This window comes from Numida meleagris, chromosome 1 (assembly GCF_002078875.1).
Source record: "Numida meleagris isolate 19003 breed g44 Domestic line chromosome 1, NumMel1.0, whole genome shotgun sequence".
Classification (NCBI taxonomy): domain Eukaryota; kingdom Metazoa; phylum Chordata; class Aves; order Galliformes; family Numididae; genus Numida; species Numida meleagris.
Genome location: NC_034409.1, coordinates 62,370,103 through 62,388,997, shown reverse-complemented (window position 1 = coordinate 62,388,997; position 18,895 = coordinate 62,370,103). Strand labels below are relative to the sequence as shown.

Genomic DNA, 18,895 nt, shown 5'->3' with positions numbered 1-18,895 from the left:
GAAAACACAGCTGCTTTAGAGGGCTGCAAATAGAGTGAGCCTCTGACAAGACTTGTCTGCTACAGTTCTTGTTTACTAAAACCATACCACTGATAGGACAAAGGAGAATGGTTTTAAACTAAAAGAAGGGAGATTTAGGTTAGACGTTAGGAGGAAGTTCTTTACTCAGAGGGCAGTGAGGCCCTGGCACAGGCTGCCCAGAGAAGCTGTGGGTGTCCCACCCCTGGACTTTTCAGGGCCAGGTTGGATGGGGCCCTGTGCAGCCTGAGCTGGTGGGGGGCAGCCCTGCCCACGGCAGGGGGTTAGGGCTGGGTGGGCGTTGAGGTCCATTCTAACCCAAGCCATTCTGTAATTCTGCAATTTTGATCTTGAAATGAAAAAGAAAGAGGTTGTTCAAAACATTCAGCTCAGTCTTGGTTACTTTAAAGCAATGCTGTTGAATGCTGTACAAGGTGCAGCCTTTTCCATTCCTCATGCCACTCTGCAGCCTGTCTTGGAAAGGGTAATAACAGCAGAGATCCTCTCTAAGATGAGTTTCCTGAGGAGTTTTCCTTGTCTCCAATATCTTGTAACACTCCATTGCACTGAGAGGATGTGCATCATCCCTTGTCTTTGTATTACCTAGAAGCTGATGATTTGATGAACTAAATTGCAGATTCCTAGAAGCAAGTCCATTTTCTGTTATGGCTATAGTTGTCTTCAATGCATTCAACATTTGAGCCACTTCTTCTACAGTTACTTGTTAATTATTTCTTAATTAGCTGACAGGATTGCATGGTGTGGGAAGAGGATAAGGGAGAAGAAATGAAGAACAGATTGAAACTTGGTGCCCTCAGCGTGCTGGTGCCAATGGAGTTTCTTTGAGCAGCCTCACCTGCATATAGCAGAAAGGAGGAGACTTCTGGACTTTGTAGGGCTCCGTCTGTGCAGAGGTTTGCTGTGAGTTCAATATGAAGGGTTTACTGAGATGCAGTGAATCCAGTTAGTAACATATTTGCAACTCCTGTGCAACCAATAGAGAATTACACCAGAAGTGCTAATGTCAGAAGCAGGCCTGTGGTTTGCAGCAAAATCCATAGTCTTCAGTCTGGCAACTCTTCCAGGCACTAATGGAAGCAAAGGAGACTAGATGATGTTTTTCCAAGGAGGAAGGCAGGCAGCCTACCAGCTCAAAGACTCCACATTGTTGCCAGGATCCTTCCTTTGTCAAGTCCAAAGGCTCTTGGGCAGCGTGAAGACGAATTAACCGAGTTATGCTTTGATGAAGGTGAAAGAAACTGCACATCTCACTGACACCAGGAGAAAACCCAACCTGCTTTTGTTCAAATGCAACAGGACTTTGCATTGCAAGTGACAGTAGGTACGGATGAAAGAGCAGACCCTGTTACTTTTGAGTACTGGATCTTTGCTCGAGAGAGGCTAGCCAGAGACAGCAGCAGCCCAAAAGAGAGAGTTTGCTATGGACCATTTTCATTTGAGATTTGTAGCAGTTAGGATTTCATTCATAGGCTGTGAATTCATTGCTTTTTCAATTAGAAAGTTATTTAATGTCGATGCAGAACATGAAGTTTCCTAGAAAAGAAGTGCTTTCTGATGCACACTCAATCTCTGTCTGTTAATGGGAATCATTCTGCAATTGGAAATGCCAATCACCAGTACTATCAAAGCATATTAGAGGTGGTCAAATGGAGACTGCAGCTAGCTGTTACAAAACTACTGAGCAATATTTTTTTGCTCTGCACCTCTTTCCAAGAATAGATGATTATTGATTTGATGAATTTGTCAGTAAAAAAAACAACAGTAGGGATAGTTTGGATGAAAGACAATTCTCACTCTGTGTGATTTACTGTGTTCAAGACTGGGCAAACAGATGAGACAAAATCCCTAGCTCCAAATGTCAATTTGTTTTAGTGTCTTTCTATTAACAAGTGTTTCTTTACCGCTGAGGCATCTTTGCCTATCTGTCTGTGCAGCTTAGGAAAAGAAGTCACTTGACCTGGCTTTGGGCAAGGCAGATTTTCTTCTAGTCTGCACTGCAGCCAGGCATCTCCCATTTTAAAAGTGGATTTTGAGACAGAAGACAAGCATGGGACCAGCTGGGATGTCCCATTGTTCTACAACATGGTCAGTTGTACTAGCAATTAGAACCAGACCCACAATCTTGGCGATCAATCAGCTGACCATAAGAAGCAATCTAGTGTCCACAGTTTGGTCATCTGGATGCAGCTGGGAGTGGATCCCACTGAGCAGATGCCTAGGAAGATACATCAAGAAGAAGTCATTTTCTTGGCATGTTGTGCCAGACAGCCCCCATGAAGAACAGACCAGTGAGGGAAGGTAAGAGAACTGCCATTTTAAAAACAGTTGTCTAGTGAGAAATTAAAAAAAAAAGTAAAACACCCTTATGTTTGCCTGGTTGGTGCTTACAAAAGTGGAGAGAGTGGTGTGGGATCTGCGTAGACACTATATTGTCTACATTAGTAAGAAAGAGTAAAATTAGTTGTGTTTGCCTTTGATTATAAATCTGTCCAGAAGGTCACATTCTCTTGCCTAGCAGCAAAAAAACCAAACCAAACCAAACAAAAAAAAAAAACATACTGAGAGCTTTATATAATGGGAACCACAAAAATTGCTGTTGATCTGTACATTCGGGTGTGCAGAATGGTACACTTCACCATGCTGAGCACCTGGCACAAAAACCCCACAAAGGGTTCATCCTTTCCCCTGGGCTTATGGAACCTTGGCTGAAGAAAGACAGAGAAAATCACTGACAGAGTAGGTAGAGGTTGCTACCCTGCTGAAAACTAATCCCAGTGCTCCTGGGAATGGGAAGCATGATCTCTGCTACCCAAGATTTTAGCACAATTTGGGGAAAGAAGCTGGGGATAAGAAGATAGGGAGGAAGAGAAAGTCAAAGAGGAAAACATGTAAAATACTTGTATTTTTATTTTTTTCCCTTCTCCTATCACCTTTGCTGCTTTCATTCCAACAGGCAGTGCAATCTGGAACGAGTTAGCAGACCTCTAACTATGCATAATAGTAAGAGATGGTGCATACAGTGAGGTCTTTCAGAACTGATGTTAAAAGCTCTAGTAATGTGGAAGAACACCAGAAGCTTTTACAACGTACCTGAATGAGTGAAATACAGGGAATCATGCACCCTTTATTACTTCAATCTGCATACTTAGAATAGCAGTGCTGGAAAACTCCTTGGGCATTCTAGGCAAAATAGGTTTTATAAAAAGGAGAATTAAATGCTAGAACGCATCTTTCATGACTTCAAGGAATGGCCTTAGATGACAGAGCTAGCTGGATCTGAACTCAGCTGAGCACTTTTTAGAAAATCTAGTTTTTGGTGCTTGGGGAGCTATCACTAGGTAATGTTAATTTGCTAAGAGGTGATTTTAAGAAGTCAGAGCTTTCCTATGGATTCATAGAAAGATACTCTACTGGAGTTCAGAGAAAGTTACAAGAAACTTTTTCTAGCCAAAAGAAATGATTTATCCTAACTAGAAAACCAATGGAAAATATAACCAGCTTGGGGTAGTTCTAATGTTATTTATTATTTTTTCTCAGGAACATTTTAACTACCTTTGAAGAAAAACATATTGGCATTAAGAAGAAAATGTAAGTGTATTTATATTGCAACTGCTGATATGAGAATATTGTAGTATTTTTAAAAAAAAGTTATATGTAGATAAAGAAGAAGAAAAGTTAAATACTGGTCAGAAAATCTGGATGTGGCTTTTTAAAGAGCCCTTTGTACTTAAACACATGCGCCACTCACTTACGTCACCACTGAACCAGCTCAGGACAAGGCCGGTAGTGCTCTGTGTTCTCACTATTAGCTGTTGTAACAATATTTGTATCCAAATATGAAATAGTGACTCTCTCCCTAAAGGACTTTAAACACACAAAGGTGGTGGGTAGGTGGAAGCCTGCAGGAATTAAAAGCAAGACTCACTTCCCAGTGCAGTCTCTGAGACGCAGTGCCCCATGGTTTTGAAGTGAGCTCTGAACATGTTCATCCAGGAGGACTCCAGGCAGGATTGTACATCAGGCCTTACAGCTACAGGGCTATCTAACTTCCTTCCTACTGCTTTTCTATTTAGGTTATGGGGATTTGTTCTCCTGGGTTCTTTATCTTCTGTTTCTTGTATTTTAATTCACCAGCACGTGTGGTTACACTTACATGGAAAGACAAACTTGTTTTTATGCTGCTCTTAAATCTCCCCTCCATTAAAATACATTTGGATGATTCCATGCACCTGCAATAATGTTTAAGCCAAGTATAACCAGGAGTGTTGTGGAAACTACAATACTGAGGTATTTCCTCAAATCTGGGTGGTATGGAGAGCCTGTCAATGGGGAAACAACATGCTTTGTTCCTACAGTGCATTGCTAAGATTGTTAATCACCAGCAACAGCTCAGATAGGTAAATGAGGAAGGAGTCATTGGCACTCACTACTCCCTTTTCTGCAAAAAAAATACCATTTTTTTTTCTGTTTGCCCCTATTTCATATTGATTTTTTTTTTTTTAACAGAAAATCTGTCCCAATACCATTCCTTTGAATGGGCAAATCTTATTATAGACTCTGGAAATGCACTCAGAATACTAACATTTTTTAAGCCAAAAGAGAAAAAAATAAAGAAGAGGCCCCATCTTCATGACAAAAAAATACACAAACAAAACCCAAACACCCCTGTTCAAACATGGTTGTGCTCAGATAGTCTTACCGTACTTCCTGCTCACCAACATGTGCTAGAATTGTTGGTTAAACGTGGAAGGTGGTCAAATTTGAATCGATCTGAGACTAATTTGGGGGAGAGTTGAGGGCAGCTTTGTTGAAGTTCACCAAAGGCAAAATAAAGCACCATATACCACTGCTACAGCTCACAACCATGCTTCAACGTGGCTTCTTGCATAGAGAAGCTGGGGATGCAGTGGTGTGTTACCTGGGTTATTCTAGCAATAAAAACACTACCAGACATTAAAAAAGGCAAACTGATACCCCCCGCCCCCCAACAATTTTATCAAGTTTTTCCAAAAAGAAAACAAGTCACGTATACATACATATACACGCACACAGGGATAGCTCAGGACTACGTACAACTTCTAGGATGGCAGCAGTAGGGGTATGACAACACGGATGTCAAAAGAAGCCGCTGTGCTTCTCCAGCCCTTTGCTACATCATTTGGAGGCCTCTGCTACCCAGGTGGCATTTGAGAAAGAGAGAGGGAAGGAGAGGGGGAAGGAAGTCTTTTCTGCCTGTTCCTGAAGGTTTGGGCAGACGAACTTGCAAGTTCTAGGAACCGCAAAGGTTTGTGTCTGGTGGCAGCTGACGGCCAAAATCTGAGCAGCAAAGGGCGTGGAAGCAAAAAGAACCAGACAGGCAGAGACAGAGAGACAGACAGACAGACGCAGCGACAGAGATGAGTGCCAGTCCCAACTGAGGTGCAGGCTAGATGTATGTCGTCCTTCCACCGATCCTTGCTCCCATTGCGGGGTGTGTGTGTGTACAGGGTTGTGTCAGCAGGGCCGCCTGCTCTGGCCCTTGCATAGACGGAATGCCCTGGGCAGTTCTGCCCGGGTAAGGGCAGCAGGATTAAAGCCACTGGTTCTCTGCCTTCAGACACATTGATTGAGGGTGAAAATGAACTTGTGAGGTTTACTGTGGCTGGAGACAAGGGAGAGGAAAGCGAGGGAGAAAAGGAAGAAAGGAAGGGGCGGGTTAAAAGGGAAGAGGGCAGGAGGAGGTGAGAGGGAGACTTGAGTATAGGCTGTCAGATATTCCACAGAATGTGAGCGGGAGCCCATGACAAATCAAATGAAGCCTCTTGACACCAAAAGCAGGATGACTGTAAGGAAAGGCTCCATGCGTCTGGTTTAAGCCTGAGCTGCTTTATTCAGAAATAAAAGAGTCTAAAGGGGAAATCAGTGCACAGATCTCCAAGTACTCCGGGGATCTGAACTCCTTGGTAACTCCCTTACTGCACCAGTCCTCAGAACTCAACACAGCTGCAACCTACAGGTGACTTCCTATCAGTATTTGGAAACCTGTTCAGAAATGCCTCATGTAAAGCACTCAGCCCTCCTGAACCTTGTAGACGAACAGCTAACCATACCCAGCAGGTCTGGGCACAACAGACCTATCCACCATTTTCCAGGGGAAGGAATGCAGCAGGATGGGTCTGGGGTTTCTCTAATCTTCTTCATAGGATAGTCATTTCCTGAAACCCCTAGGTACAGCACTAGGGTTGGAACTAGATGACCTTCAAGGTCCCTTCCAATCCAAGACATTCTATGATGCTACAGTTCTATGTTTCCCAGATGCCACCATGGATAAGATCACACACAACACTGCACCTTCCTGTTTTCACCTCCTGTCACCTCTCCCATTTAAAAAAACCAACAACAAACCAAACCAAACCCAAAAACATTTCCATCAACTCTCAGACCTGTCACAGAGCTCTCTCTTATGAAAACTTGCACTGCTTCCATTATGTTGCACAAGCCACAAGTCAGCAATTGCTTACCCCTGGTAGTTCCCATCCTGTATCTGGGTACACCCCCTGACTTTTGTCATATCTGTTGGATCACACTGTAGATCTGCCATACGCACCTCCTCCTCTGTACATCCCTCAGCATCCTCAGGCACACTCAGAGACACAGGTGCTTTCATGGTCACTGAGCAGGTGGGATGTGTACAGTCCAGATACTTTGACTCAGTCATCCTCATGCACTCCCAGACACAGCTGACACACACAGAGGTACCTGCACGTGCAGACACATCAGAGGCACTGCAGAACCCCTTGGAGACAGGCACACAGGTAGGCGCAGTCCTTCCCTCCCCAGCATCCTTTCAAGACAGACAGACAGACTCAAACACATGACATCCCCACGGCCACTGATAGCTACACTGGTGCTCCAGAGACACGCATGCTCTCGCCTGACCATGCCTCCGTGACTCACACCTCTGCAGCTGTGAGCACCCGCTGCAGCTGGATGGACCAACCGGCCACAGGAGCCCATTCAGCTCAGCCATCAGCATAGCATAGGTGGCAAGCACTCAGCCACAGCCAGTCTTTGGTCTGACACTGGCAGGGGAAAGGATGATGGAAAAAGGGCCCTACAGACCAGAAAGGTGTTGTCTTCTTTCTCCAGCTGAGAGGAAGGACATTGCATTAGCAGCTTTTTCAGGGCCTGGCTGTTTTTCTCCCATCACTTAGGGCACTGCAGCACAGAGCACAAATCAAACTTGATTTCCCTCTCTGATACAGCACAACAAATTGTAATGAGAAACCTTCTGTGCCTGGAGGAGGTGACAGCAGGCTGTCAGTCAGCTGCACAGCACTGAACTCTAGGCTGTGTTTGCTGATGTGGAAAGGAAGGAAATGCAAGCCTCTGCCTGGAGCTACTTCTGGGATGATACATTCCAAATTTGTTAGCTTTTATTCAACTCCTGTAGCATTTTCATTCCTATTGTTGTTACAATAGATAGTAATTGTTTTTTATCACCATAATGTTTTCTACCAAAGTATTTTGTAAACTCCAGTGATAATGCTTTCTTAACTTAGGGAATAATGACAATTTCAAATCTGCCGATAGAGAGACTGAGATAGAAGGACCTAGGCAGGGCCTACCTCCCAGGTACTACGGCCCCACGTACTACATCGTCTTTCATTTTATTCCGCAAACATCATGCTTGATCTTAGCACTCAGATAGAGTTGAAGCATGGCAGATGTGCCATGGTTGGACGGGATGATCTTATTGGTCTTTCCAACATTAATGATGATATGTTTCTATGAAAATCCTTTTTTTAATAGCTGATTCAAACCTCCCTCAACACAATTCAGTTACTTAAGGAGTGGGTTAGGAGTTCTGATATCCACCAGATATGCTTTCCACATTATCAGTGGTGTGAGATGCATCTCTGTATGTGTGTGGGATTGGCTGGGGGGACTTGGGAGGTGTTCCCAAGTTGCAGTAAGCAAGGGGGCCTAATGTGATGCAATTGGACTTACCACTTGACATATTTCCATGTGATGGAGGCGTTTTAAGCGGGGGCATCCCGAAGGAATTGGGAATGCTAAGTCAACCTGGGGGCCTGCCTGATGAGCACATGCCTTCTCACTGTGTGTGAATACACAGCCATGCCAACAAACATATGCTGAGTTTGACATGCAAGTCTACACTCACCCACAGGCATGCAGATGAACATGCCTGCATACAGCTATAGCCTTTCAGCCAGAACACCCACCCACGAGCAGATCAAACTTGCACATTAGGGCAGCCACAAAGGCTCAGAAAACAAATTCATATATGCGGTTACATATAAACAACTCACATCTCTCCATCAGCAATCACCCACAGCACAAATACTTATTACTTACATACACACTCTCTTTCCCACACACACGGATTCATGTCTGTGCACTCTCCTATGGATTTGTAACCCAAATACAGGTATCCAAACACATTCAGGAACATATACTACAACCAGTGGAGTACGGATACAAAGACCCACACATGCACACTCACATATATCTTAATGAAGGTTTTGGTCTGGGGAATTCCTTTTCAAGAAACAAAAATAATTGTCAAAAGGAATAAACAGAGCAAAGAGAACTGCACAACCTATGTAAGCGCGTACCTACGCGCACACCGCGGTGCTGCCAGACAGGGCTCTCACCACAACTACAGCTATCGCAGCTCAGCCCCTGCTGGGCATGCCTCCTCTGGCTGCAGACTTCTGGGGAACCTCACAGGGACTGAGGCTTACACGCCTATGGCCTCATATCAGACCAACCTCTGCCAGGTCTCTCTGCCTTCCCTGACTGACTGCAGTGAAAGCTGTCCCTCAGCTCCAAGAGCAGCAACTCTGAAGACTCTAACATTGTTGTCCATCAGCTTCTAATACCTTGGGCAAGAACATCTTACCTGCACCTGACCAGGCTAACATCTCCAGTTAGTGGAGTTTGTTGACATTTTTTTTTTTCTTTTTCAGACTCCAGGTCTAGCTGGAACAAGACAAGACAGTGTACAGAAACACAAGGCAGGGTTTGCTCAAACCCACAAACAGCAAGAAAGCAACAAGCTCCTGAGGAGAAGGGGAGAAGTGTATCTGATAAACTGCCTCACTCTGCTTGGGAAGATGACAACTGTCCATCCAAGATGGGCTGCTACTTCCAAAGCCCATCTGCCACAGATGTAACATATCAAGTGCTGCTAGCAGGAAGGGAATCTGACAGGACAAACCAACATACAATACATTCTCTTATTCAACAAGGGTTACAAGTGCAAAGGGATTTCAAAACATTTCAGAACAAACTCCATCCATAGCTGCTGCTCATTTATCAGTGCATCAAAAGATTGTGCAAGTTTTTAGTGACAAACGTCAGAAACTAGTAGCAAAGGATTTGCCTGGATAAAAAGAGAAGATTTAAACATGCCAGGTAACAAAAAGACGTGTGCAGAAATCTGTAAAAACTGTATAGAAGGAAAGGATTCTTTAGAGGAAACACAGGGACCATCATGAAATGCTGTTTGTAACCTATTTTTTTAATAGAAAAGTGTCAGGGCCTCTCCTGCTGCCTCCTCAACTAAGACAGGTGATGGGTGTTTGAACAAAGGAATATCCTCCTTCCTCGCAGACTTCTGTAGCCAACAACTGGGCATGAACTTGCATTTACACAAGGAATGGAGAAGAAGGGAAGCCCTGTCCGTGGTAATTAAACACACCACTATGGATAGCCCTGGAGACTGAAAATCTGAATGTAGCTCAATTAGCAGCAGCGTGACCTTCTCGACAGCGTGCCAAGCATGAATGCGATTTATCCTGCTTACACTTGGTGTCTGAGACCTGGCTGTCTAGACAAACCTGACAAACTTAGCCACTCTCCAGTCACTGGGTGGGCACCTCCACAGAGCCATTCATATCCCCTGTCAGAGACACTTATGGGAGGAACGGTTGGTCTGGGGAGAAGTGTCCTACTGACCACTAACTGTAGGAGGAAGCCTGGGTGGCTATCTATCTTCCTCTCAGATCACTGAAGTCTAATGGGATGTATATCAAAGTGTCTTATACCACGATGTAAAAAGTTCTTTCATTTGTAGGAAATAACTATGAATTTTGTTAAAAGGATCCATCAGATTTTCCTGCCATCACAGGGCTTCTGACCAGGATAGGCCCCCATTTATTTGGCAAAACAAAAGGATTTCCCTCCTTTCTGCTTGGAAGGCTTTCCTACAGACTCAAATATGTCAGGCAGGAAAATCTTGCTGATACGTAGCAGAATTAATCTCTTATTAATCTCTGTGATTATTTCCTCACTTACCATGTACAGTTCTGCCTCTGTGGATGAGAACTGAGTATTTTCACAATCTGAAGGATACTATCATGTTCCCTGTTTAGTTTTCTTGTGACAAGTGTGATGCAAAAAGGCTTTCATTACTCTTTAAAATTATCAACTCCAACCTGCTGATCATTGTAATTTCCTTCTATAATCTCAGTCCAATCCTTATCTCTCTCTAGAAAAAGTGGGATCAAAACGGTTTCCAGAATTCTGGGTGAAATTAGAATAGAAAGCAGGACATATAAAAGATGCAAGAACCAACTTCTCAAAAGACAAGGAAAACACATTAGCGTCAAATCAAATATTTCATGCTCCCACTCTGAATCAAAATATCAGAATTTGGATAAATTTCTTCATTTCAGAATTTTTTTTAAAAAAGAAGAAAGTTAAGCAGAAATTAAAGTAGAAATATGACAACAGTTTGATTGGAAAATTCAAAGTATTGTGATTTTTTTTTTCAAATTGCTGTTTACATTTTCTCCTAAAGACAGCACTGAGTGAAAACCACCATCACTTTTCTGCTTGCAATGGATTGCCTACACAGTATTCAACAATTCCAAGCTGGAATATTTATTCAACAGCCACATCACTCTGCAAATTCATGATGGGTTTGCTCTTCATTAACATCCTTACAGCAATTTTCTTTTGTTCTTGCTACATTCCTGGCTTTGATAATCCGGGTTTTGTAGTAAAATTTTAGTCTGCGGTCAGTGGTTCATTTGTAGTCTTTATTTCGGGATTCTCTGTGCTTCCTGCCTGTCCTTTGTCCATTTACTCAGTAATTCTGTATCCGTCCACTTCCAAAGAGAGGGGGAAATGCTTGCCTGATGTGATTTATTCCCTTGAACACCAGCTGTTCATTTCAGTCTCCATGGCTTTCTCAATCCTTCACCTGTCTGAGAAGGGCACCGGTGGGGCCAATCAGTGTCAATTGTTCTGGTGGAGTTTTTGAGAGGAGCAAACAGAACTGGGCTGAAACATGGTGCATTGTATTTCTTAGGGCTTTGTGTTCTGTTTTTAATTTATCTATCTTTTGTTCATCTATTTTTCCTGTCAAATTACAAACTAAGTATTAGGTGCCCGTTCCTCTAAACAGAGATGGTTTGGTCTGTATTTCCTTTGGAGGAAGCGTGGGTGAGGAGGCACCAGGAGGATTCTTGGTTTGGTTCCCGTAGTTCCACCTCGAAAGAACTGACCTTTAGATCTCTGTGGGGTGGAGTGTACTGAGCCGCCATGGGAAGGAAAGCATAACACTGGGTAGACCAAAGTGCTGGCCTGGGACTTTTCTAGCAGCTTCCCATGGCACAAATAGCTTTTTCACTTACACTCCATATTTCCCATCACTTTTCCTGCTATACAGTTTAATTCATGCCAGGCGGATTATGAAGGGAAGAAAATGATGCAACAGTCCTTTAAGTCGTTCCAGAAAATAAAAGAATAAAAACAAAACAAAAAAGAGAGCTTAAAAAGTGAACAAAAAACTCTGAAAACAAACTCAAAAGAAAGAGGGGAGGGGGAGGAAAAATAAAGAACCCGGGAAAGACAAATGAATGTTAGAGCAGGCACGATCATGGACAGACGCCAGCTACTTACGTTCACCTCGGTGATTGCTATATCAACAATGCTACCCACAACAATCAAGGCGTCAAATGTATTCCATGCATCACAGAAATAGTGCTGCATGTGGCAGAGAAGCCAAGGAAAGAGAAAGAGAGAGAAAGGAAGAGAGAGAAAGAGTGAGAGAAAGAGAGAGGGAGAGAGAGAGAGAGGGAGAAAGACAAAGGGAGAGGGAGAAAAGAGGGAAAAAAAGGAAAAGGTAAAATAAAATTAAACAAAACAAAACAAAACAAAACAAAGCATGAAAGAGGGAGAGAAGAGGAAAAAAATAAGAAAAGAAAGAGGTTACGTGGGCATATTAAATAGTCTCTTACCACTCTACAGCATTGATTGCTCAAACCTCTGTAACGTCTCACATGATGTAGGGTATCAACAAAAGCCTGGTTAGTCAGAAACTTACACTCAAGCATGTCTACCTTTTGGAGGGAAAAAAAAGCACACACACCCCAAACTCTGTGCGCTTTCACCAGTCACAGCCTTGGGGCAAGCTATGACAAGTGAAAAAGAAGGAGGTGTTCCCCCCCTCCTTTTTTTTTCCCTGGGAGAAGGAGAAGGACGACGGCAAGTTCAATAAAAGCATGACTAGAGGGAAAAAATAAATCAGAAAAAAAAAAGAGAAAGAGAGAAAGAGAGAAGGAACAGCAGAGGAGGAGGTGGTGGTATCCTGGGGAGGGTAGAGTAATACTCACATTAGTTTCACTGAGAATGACGTCTATAATGCTGCCAATTACGATGAGGAAGTCAAAAACATTCCAAGGATCACTAAAGTAACCCTACATAAGGAAGGGGCAGGCAGGATGGGGATTAAAAAGGAATGTTAGACAGACAAAAACAGTTCAAAATTACCATTAGAATTACTGCCCTGATACCTCAAGGGGTTTTGCTTTTAAGTCTACCTGTTGCTTCTTAGGCCATAGCCCAGTGCTGGTGTCGCTGACCTGTGTGAGCAGCCCTTCTCCAGCCGGCACAATGCCAGACCAACTACCCCTCACCTCCGACTGAGACAGGGGGTAAAGGGGAAGACACACAGATTACGTGGATCGTGGCTGCTCTTGGGAGCAAGGGCTGAGCAGCAGGTCCTCCAGACATCTGATTCCTAGCCATATAGCTCCCTTCCCATGCTGGTTTAGATTTGGCTGGGGAAGAGGACAGGAATGTTGTCATATTCTCTCAAAAAAGGCTTCCCTTCTGCCAGGATGAATGTAGATTCACCTGTCTGTATGGCTCTGTGCTGGTGTGGAAAGCAGCAATGTGCTGTGGCGTGGCAGGGCAGAGGGCACAGTCGAGCTGGAGATGTGCTATTTAAACAGGTTCTTATCTTTCTCCTTACCTAGCCACAATAAGTATGATGACAGCCATTAGCCTAACAGTTTCATTATTAGTGCTTTAGCTCCTGTCCTGAAACTATAGAGCAGTACTGGTATTTATGTTACCCTGAAAGCACACCTGCACTACAAAATGAGAGTGTGAATGCAGCCTGTGCATGCTGCTAGGAACGGGCAAGGATGGGAGCAAAGTCAGTTCTAGCATGTGCTCAGAGTCAGACCTCTTACTCACTCGTGCTGAAGACACAGCATCACTGTGACACTGGCTGTATAGGATGAGCTGTGGCAGATCGACTACCATGTGCTAAGCTCATAGCTTCACTTTGCAGCGTAGGATTACTTTGAGAGCTACCTCAGAAATCTCATTGTTTTGAGCAGAGCTCAGGAGATGCTAGTCAGCACTGCTTGCCTTCCCCATCCTGCATGATTTTTGGTGGCCTGGGTCATACAGATACAGGACCCTTTGGGAAAGGTCCTGTTCAGCCCAGCAGATGAGCTTCTCTATGTCAACTTCCTGTCCGATTCAACGTCCTGAGCAAAAACCCCATGTCTTGGTCCACTGAACACCTGAGCACCCTTGTTCTTCAATCCCAAAAGGAGGTAAGCCTCCAGAATCCTCCATGCTCCTTTTATGTGTTTGGTTTTGTGAGCGTGGGCTGTCTGACCTCCCCGTTTCCCAGCTGCAGCATGTCTCCAGCGAGACTGAACCCAAGTTGCACTGCCACTGCTATTCTTAGCCAGAGAGTCAGGTCATGGGTAGAGTGTCAGGCTGTGTTCCCAGGCAGTGTTGTAGAGAGTAAAAAGGAGAAAAGAAAAAAAAAAATCCCAGTATTGGCACCGCATAAGCCAGGCTTGGGAGCCTTAAATTACTGCAGATCCAACCATCACATGGAGCAGTCATTGGCAAAAAGTGTCTTTCTGAACTCTGAAATGCTGCCTACCAGGATGCTTTGAGACTCATGGTTATAACCTGTGTTTTGTGTGGGACTGGAATAATGGGGAAAAAAAAAATTAAAAACAGCAGAGAAGCCACTCTCAGCTGGTTCACACCAGTGAAGGGAGCTGATAAGAGAAGACTTTGAAATCTTCTCAGAACCAGAAAAAAACAGCCTTTTTGCTGCAATCTGAAACAGGCAACTCTCAGCAGATCTACACTGGGAGGAGTAATTGTACCATGGCTGCTCATGGCTACACAATAAGCTACAACAGGGAAGAAGGAAACAGGAGCAAAAGCAAATTCAGAGAATATTATTATTCAGCGTCCAGCCTAGAAAATACACAACAAATATTAGAATGAATTCAGCAGTGATGTCCAGCATCGTTAGCAACCAGATGGACCTGGAATAAAACTGTAATTAGACGTCACCAAGAGAAAGGGGAGGGAGAAAACAGCAGATTAAAATGTAGAGGCAAATGCATTTTGAATAAATAAAGGACAGACACAGATCATACAGAGTTGCAGAAAGTGCCTTTGCAGCCTGATGCAACCTTGGCAGAGAAGACACTTGGAAGATCAAAGAGAATGGAGGAGAAAACAGACCCAATCCTCCTGCCCCATTCATGTGCACATTCCTGATGATAGCAGTGGCACTGCTGACATCCAAATCAATACACTGAATGGCACGGCTATGCTTCCATTTCCTTTGCAAATTGAATAGATTGGGAACTGTTAGGGATTTTAGCAGGAACCCAAACAACTCCAAAAAACAGATTTCTTTTTGGGTACCTGCAAGGGTGAAGTTCCAAAACGCACTGTTCACATTTTGCCCATGAAAATGATGGCCCTCTATTTTTGAATTTGTTCTGGTTATTTTTACTGTTTTTACCATAATTGGCATCATACTACAAAGAGTATTTTGGGGGCAATCAAATTCATAATTTCTTTTTACTGAACAACTCTGGACACAAAACCCAACAGACACAGCTGCTGTTGGAACAGCATTTGCTGTTGGTGCAAAACCCAGGTAACAAGGAGCAGGGAATCCTGTCCTCAGATGACCACTGAAGTCAGTGAATTCGGTATTGCTCCCAGTTGCTGGAATGCCAATTCACTGGAAATGATGACATTACATTGACACCACTGGCACATCTCAGGAGAGATTCAGGCCTGGAAAGAAAAGGTCCCTTATTCATTGCTATCACAAGTAGCTGTTTTGGACACTTGTGAGACCACAGCATATCTGGAGTCACTCAGCTAATTCTGGTGTTGTTCCAGATTTCCACCATGAGCTCTTCTTCTGGGATGCTCTGCTGAGTCCCACCAGCCAGCTCCTTCCCTGAAAGCCATGGGCTAGTGTGCTCTGGGGTCACAGAACCAGTGCTGTGGCACATCACTGTGGAGCTGTGAGGCGGACTCAGAGAGCTCTTCTCTTCCTCCTGTACCTCTTAGCCTGTGACAAAGAGGATCTATGGGTAGGAATGCGGTTTTACTCAACCCCACATCCAAAATGCCAGAGTTAAATTAAAGAAACAGGTGAATTTTAAAACGTTCCTTTCCTCCTCACCTGCTCCCTCTGTTTCAAACAGAAAGGTGAAAAACAGAAAGATATTATTCACAGTAAGAGAGCTCAAAGAAAACAGAGAACGTAGGTGCTTAATTTGTGTGCAGGGTAATGGGATCCTTCCTCAGAAAGCCTTGTCTCCTTAGAGACATTCACCTGTGGATGGCCATGTGGCTGTTCAGCCCTAGGTCAGACCTCCTAATCTTGTCAGGAGTTATGAGTGCACATCAAGAGTGGATTACATCATCCCCAGGGACTTGCCTCTTGTGACTTCAAAGGACCTCTTGGAGCCACAGCCCTCACTGGAGTGTACCAGCGTGGCTAACGAAGGACAAGCTGAATGAAGGGACAACTTTCACTCTAGTGAAGAGGTTATATTTCCAAGCTGTTTTTTCCCACCAGAAAGTTCTGCATGCTTTTCCCAAGGGGGTGGAGGTCTGACTGGAAACGAATTGACGGTATTGTTTATTTTTGCAGGACAGGAATTTAGAGTGCAATACCACATTTTACCCTTAAAGGGAGATGTTTCACCCTGGTTTAGCTGTATATACATGTCGCATTATGGCAGCCCAAGGGGCACGCAGGGGAAGGGTAGTCACCCTCTCCTGTGAGAGTTCTCTGAAAATCTGTGAAGCTTTTGGGGAGAAAGTTGGACAGAAAGAGACCAGGAGGATTGGATTGAATATTCAGGAAGCATGAAGTGGCCCCACCATTAGAGCACATTTTTTTCCCCCATTTTTTATTTCCCCCAAAGTAGCGAAGAATAGTGAATCATCACATGATCATTATGTTAACAAAAGGCTGAGCATAAATATGCAGTAGCTGACTGGAATGGAATCTCATTTGTGCAAGGGGAGCAGACATCATAGCATTTCAGAATGAATATGTCAATCATTTTAAGGTTTCCTAGTCACTGAGATTAGCTATCAACGAAGCTGGAGTTTGTTTTGGTACTAATGGAGCCATTGAAATCTCTGGAGACCATTTCTTCGACTTTTTGTGAATATGAAATCCTAAATGCAGTATTTAAGAAGCCTTGCTAACAGCAGGGAAAATTGCCCACGGGAGCCTTTTCTGAAGGCCTGAGCTCAGAGTCACCCAGGGCCCCAGATGAGAACATGAGATGGCTGGGAAGCTATACATCTATGCTAAAGCACAGAAATCCTCAGTGGAAGGGCACTGCTTGAGTTGTGGTACCAGCTGGGTTATGAGCATCCAGCCCCGTGGGATTTACTGACATGCAGTTATTTATCTGCTTAGTCCCAGGTTTTCATTTCATGAAGGTGGTTGGCAAAATTAAAAAAACAAACAAACAATCTCTAAGGAGGAAGGGCCAAAGCAAGGGCCAAAAGTGTTCAGTGGGTGGGAGCTGAATGTAGGCCAAGCAATCTCCAGCAGAAGCTCCTACAGTGTCATAGAAAACCAAGGAAAGCTATGTGTGCATGCATGTATGTATGCATGTATGAATACAGAAATGAAGAATCGACAGAGAGAAATGGATAACTACAGGGCCTAAGAGGAAAGCAAACTGAGAACCTTGCCACCATTCATCTGAAATGAACGAACATGCTTAAATGACAAAAAGAAACATTAATCTTAATCAACCAGAAAGAATATGTAGGAAAGAGAGAAAGGGGATTATTTCCTGATAGTCAGTGTGATTTCTTATCAGAAATATTCTGCTGACTGTAAAGAGCACCAAAGCAGACTTTGCTGGAAACTTGCAAATTGAGATGAACACACAAAGTCTGGCTGATGCTTGCTTAGTACATAAATTCTTTCCAAAAATGCAGCAGGCTGTTTGAATTTGTGAGAATCAGTTATCAGACCCCATTAAAAGAGGATTTCCTGAGCAGAATTTTTTGCAAGGGACAGTTTCATTGGAAAACAGAATCAAATCAAATGACATTTGCACAGCACTGTGACTCTTGGCATACCTTCTCACAGCACACTGGGGAGATTCACATGTATCCTGGGAAATCTTACAAAGCTACAATAGTTGATGGCACCAAATGGGGATAATGAAGATTCTGTTATGCTGAGATACCATTCAGCCATAACAGCAATCAGAGAATTTAGTAGAACCTAACAGAGAAGGAATAAAGCGGATGATGCAGCTGCTTGAAGCTCCTGACAGGCTGTGGGAAAACAGTGTCTATTTGCATATTATCTATCAGCTCTCATCTATTGATGGATTAATTCTGAGACACAGGCTCTCTGCAGTTTACCTGCCAGTCGCTGTAATGAGTCATTGCTGCAGGGAATTGCACAAGTCCCCCCTGTACTCCACCAAATTTTCCTGCAGGGAGGGTGCAAGGAGAGGAGATTTTCAGCTTTCAGCCTGTTCCAAAGGTGTGCTCAGATCTGAAGAGGTCTCCTACCTCTTTCTGCTCATTCCATAAGAAAATAAGGCCAATTTGTAGAAGACAGGTGCTGAATAACGTTGATATTTTCCTTTACCCTCTCTCACTGTTTCACGCTTTCTCTCAAAATTCCTGCATGAAGATGTCAGTGAAAGCAGAAAGGTGTCCCGTGGGGTCTGAGGGTCCTAAAGACCTTTTTTGTGCTCTTCACACTTACAGATAATCAACAATATTGTGCAGACAGACGTATACCAGTCTTTGCTGGTTCTGTGAATGGGGAATTCCCACTTCTAAATATTGCAACTCAGATGATTCCACCAGAATTACATTTTCAAGATGGTCCCATGAGCCTCTCCATACCCACCAATGTGGTGGCACAGTTATCTCACAGCTCTGTGTATTTCCTTTCCTCTAAAATGGCCAGTAGTATGTATGCACTCAGCCACATGGGAGGTTTGAAGTGCAGCACTGTGGCCACAAGCCCTCCCAAGGCAGGGATGGAAACATCACACATGCAATATGGAAGCATTTATTAGGGAAGCATCTCTTACTGTTGGGAAAGATTGCATTTGAAGATAACAGGCTGAGAAGGTCTAAGAAAATGCTAACAGCAAAACTTGCTGAAACGGGATGATTCAACCAGCTGACCCTGATGTCATTCTTGGCCTGGATTGCTCTTAGCTGCCTTTGAAGGGAGGGTGAGAAATGCCTCAGAACAATAATGCCAAAA

The 18,895-nt window shown here is 43.7% G+C and overlaps 1 protein-coding gene across 18 annotated transcripts in view; it reads right to left on the bottom strand.

The window, feature by feature from the left end:
* CACNA1C (calcium voltage-gated channel subunit alpha1 C) overlaps window positions 1–18,895 on the bottom strand; it is a 429,930-nt gene that overhangs the window by 40,571 nt on the left and 370,464 nt on the right. For 16 of the 18 annotated variants that reach the window (XM_021389984.1, XM_021389880.1, XM_021389936.1 and 13 more), the window contains one exon: window positions 11,953–12,036. The exons of 1 other annotated variant lie outside the window; for it this stretch is intronic. In XM_021389984.1, coding sequence (XP_021245659.1) covers window positions 11,953–12,036 — 84 coding nt within the window. Of the gene's footprint in view, window positions 1–11,952; window positions 12,037–12,665; window positions 12,750–18,895 lie in introns of all 18 variants that reach the window. One more of the 18 variants, XM_021390008.1, reaches the window with a different exon arrangement.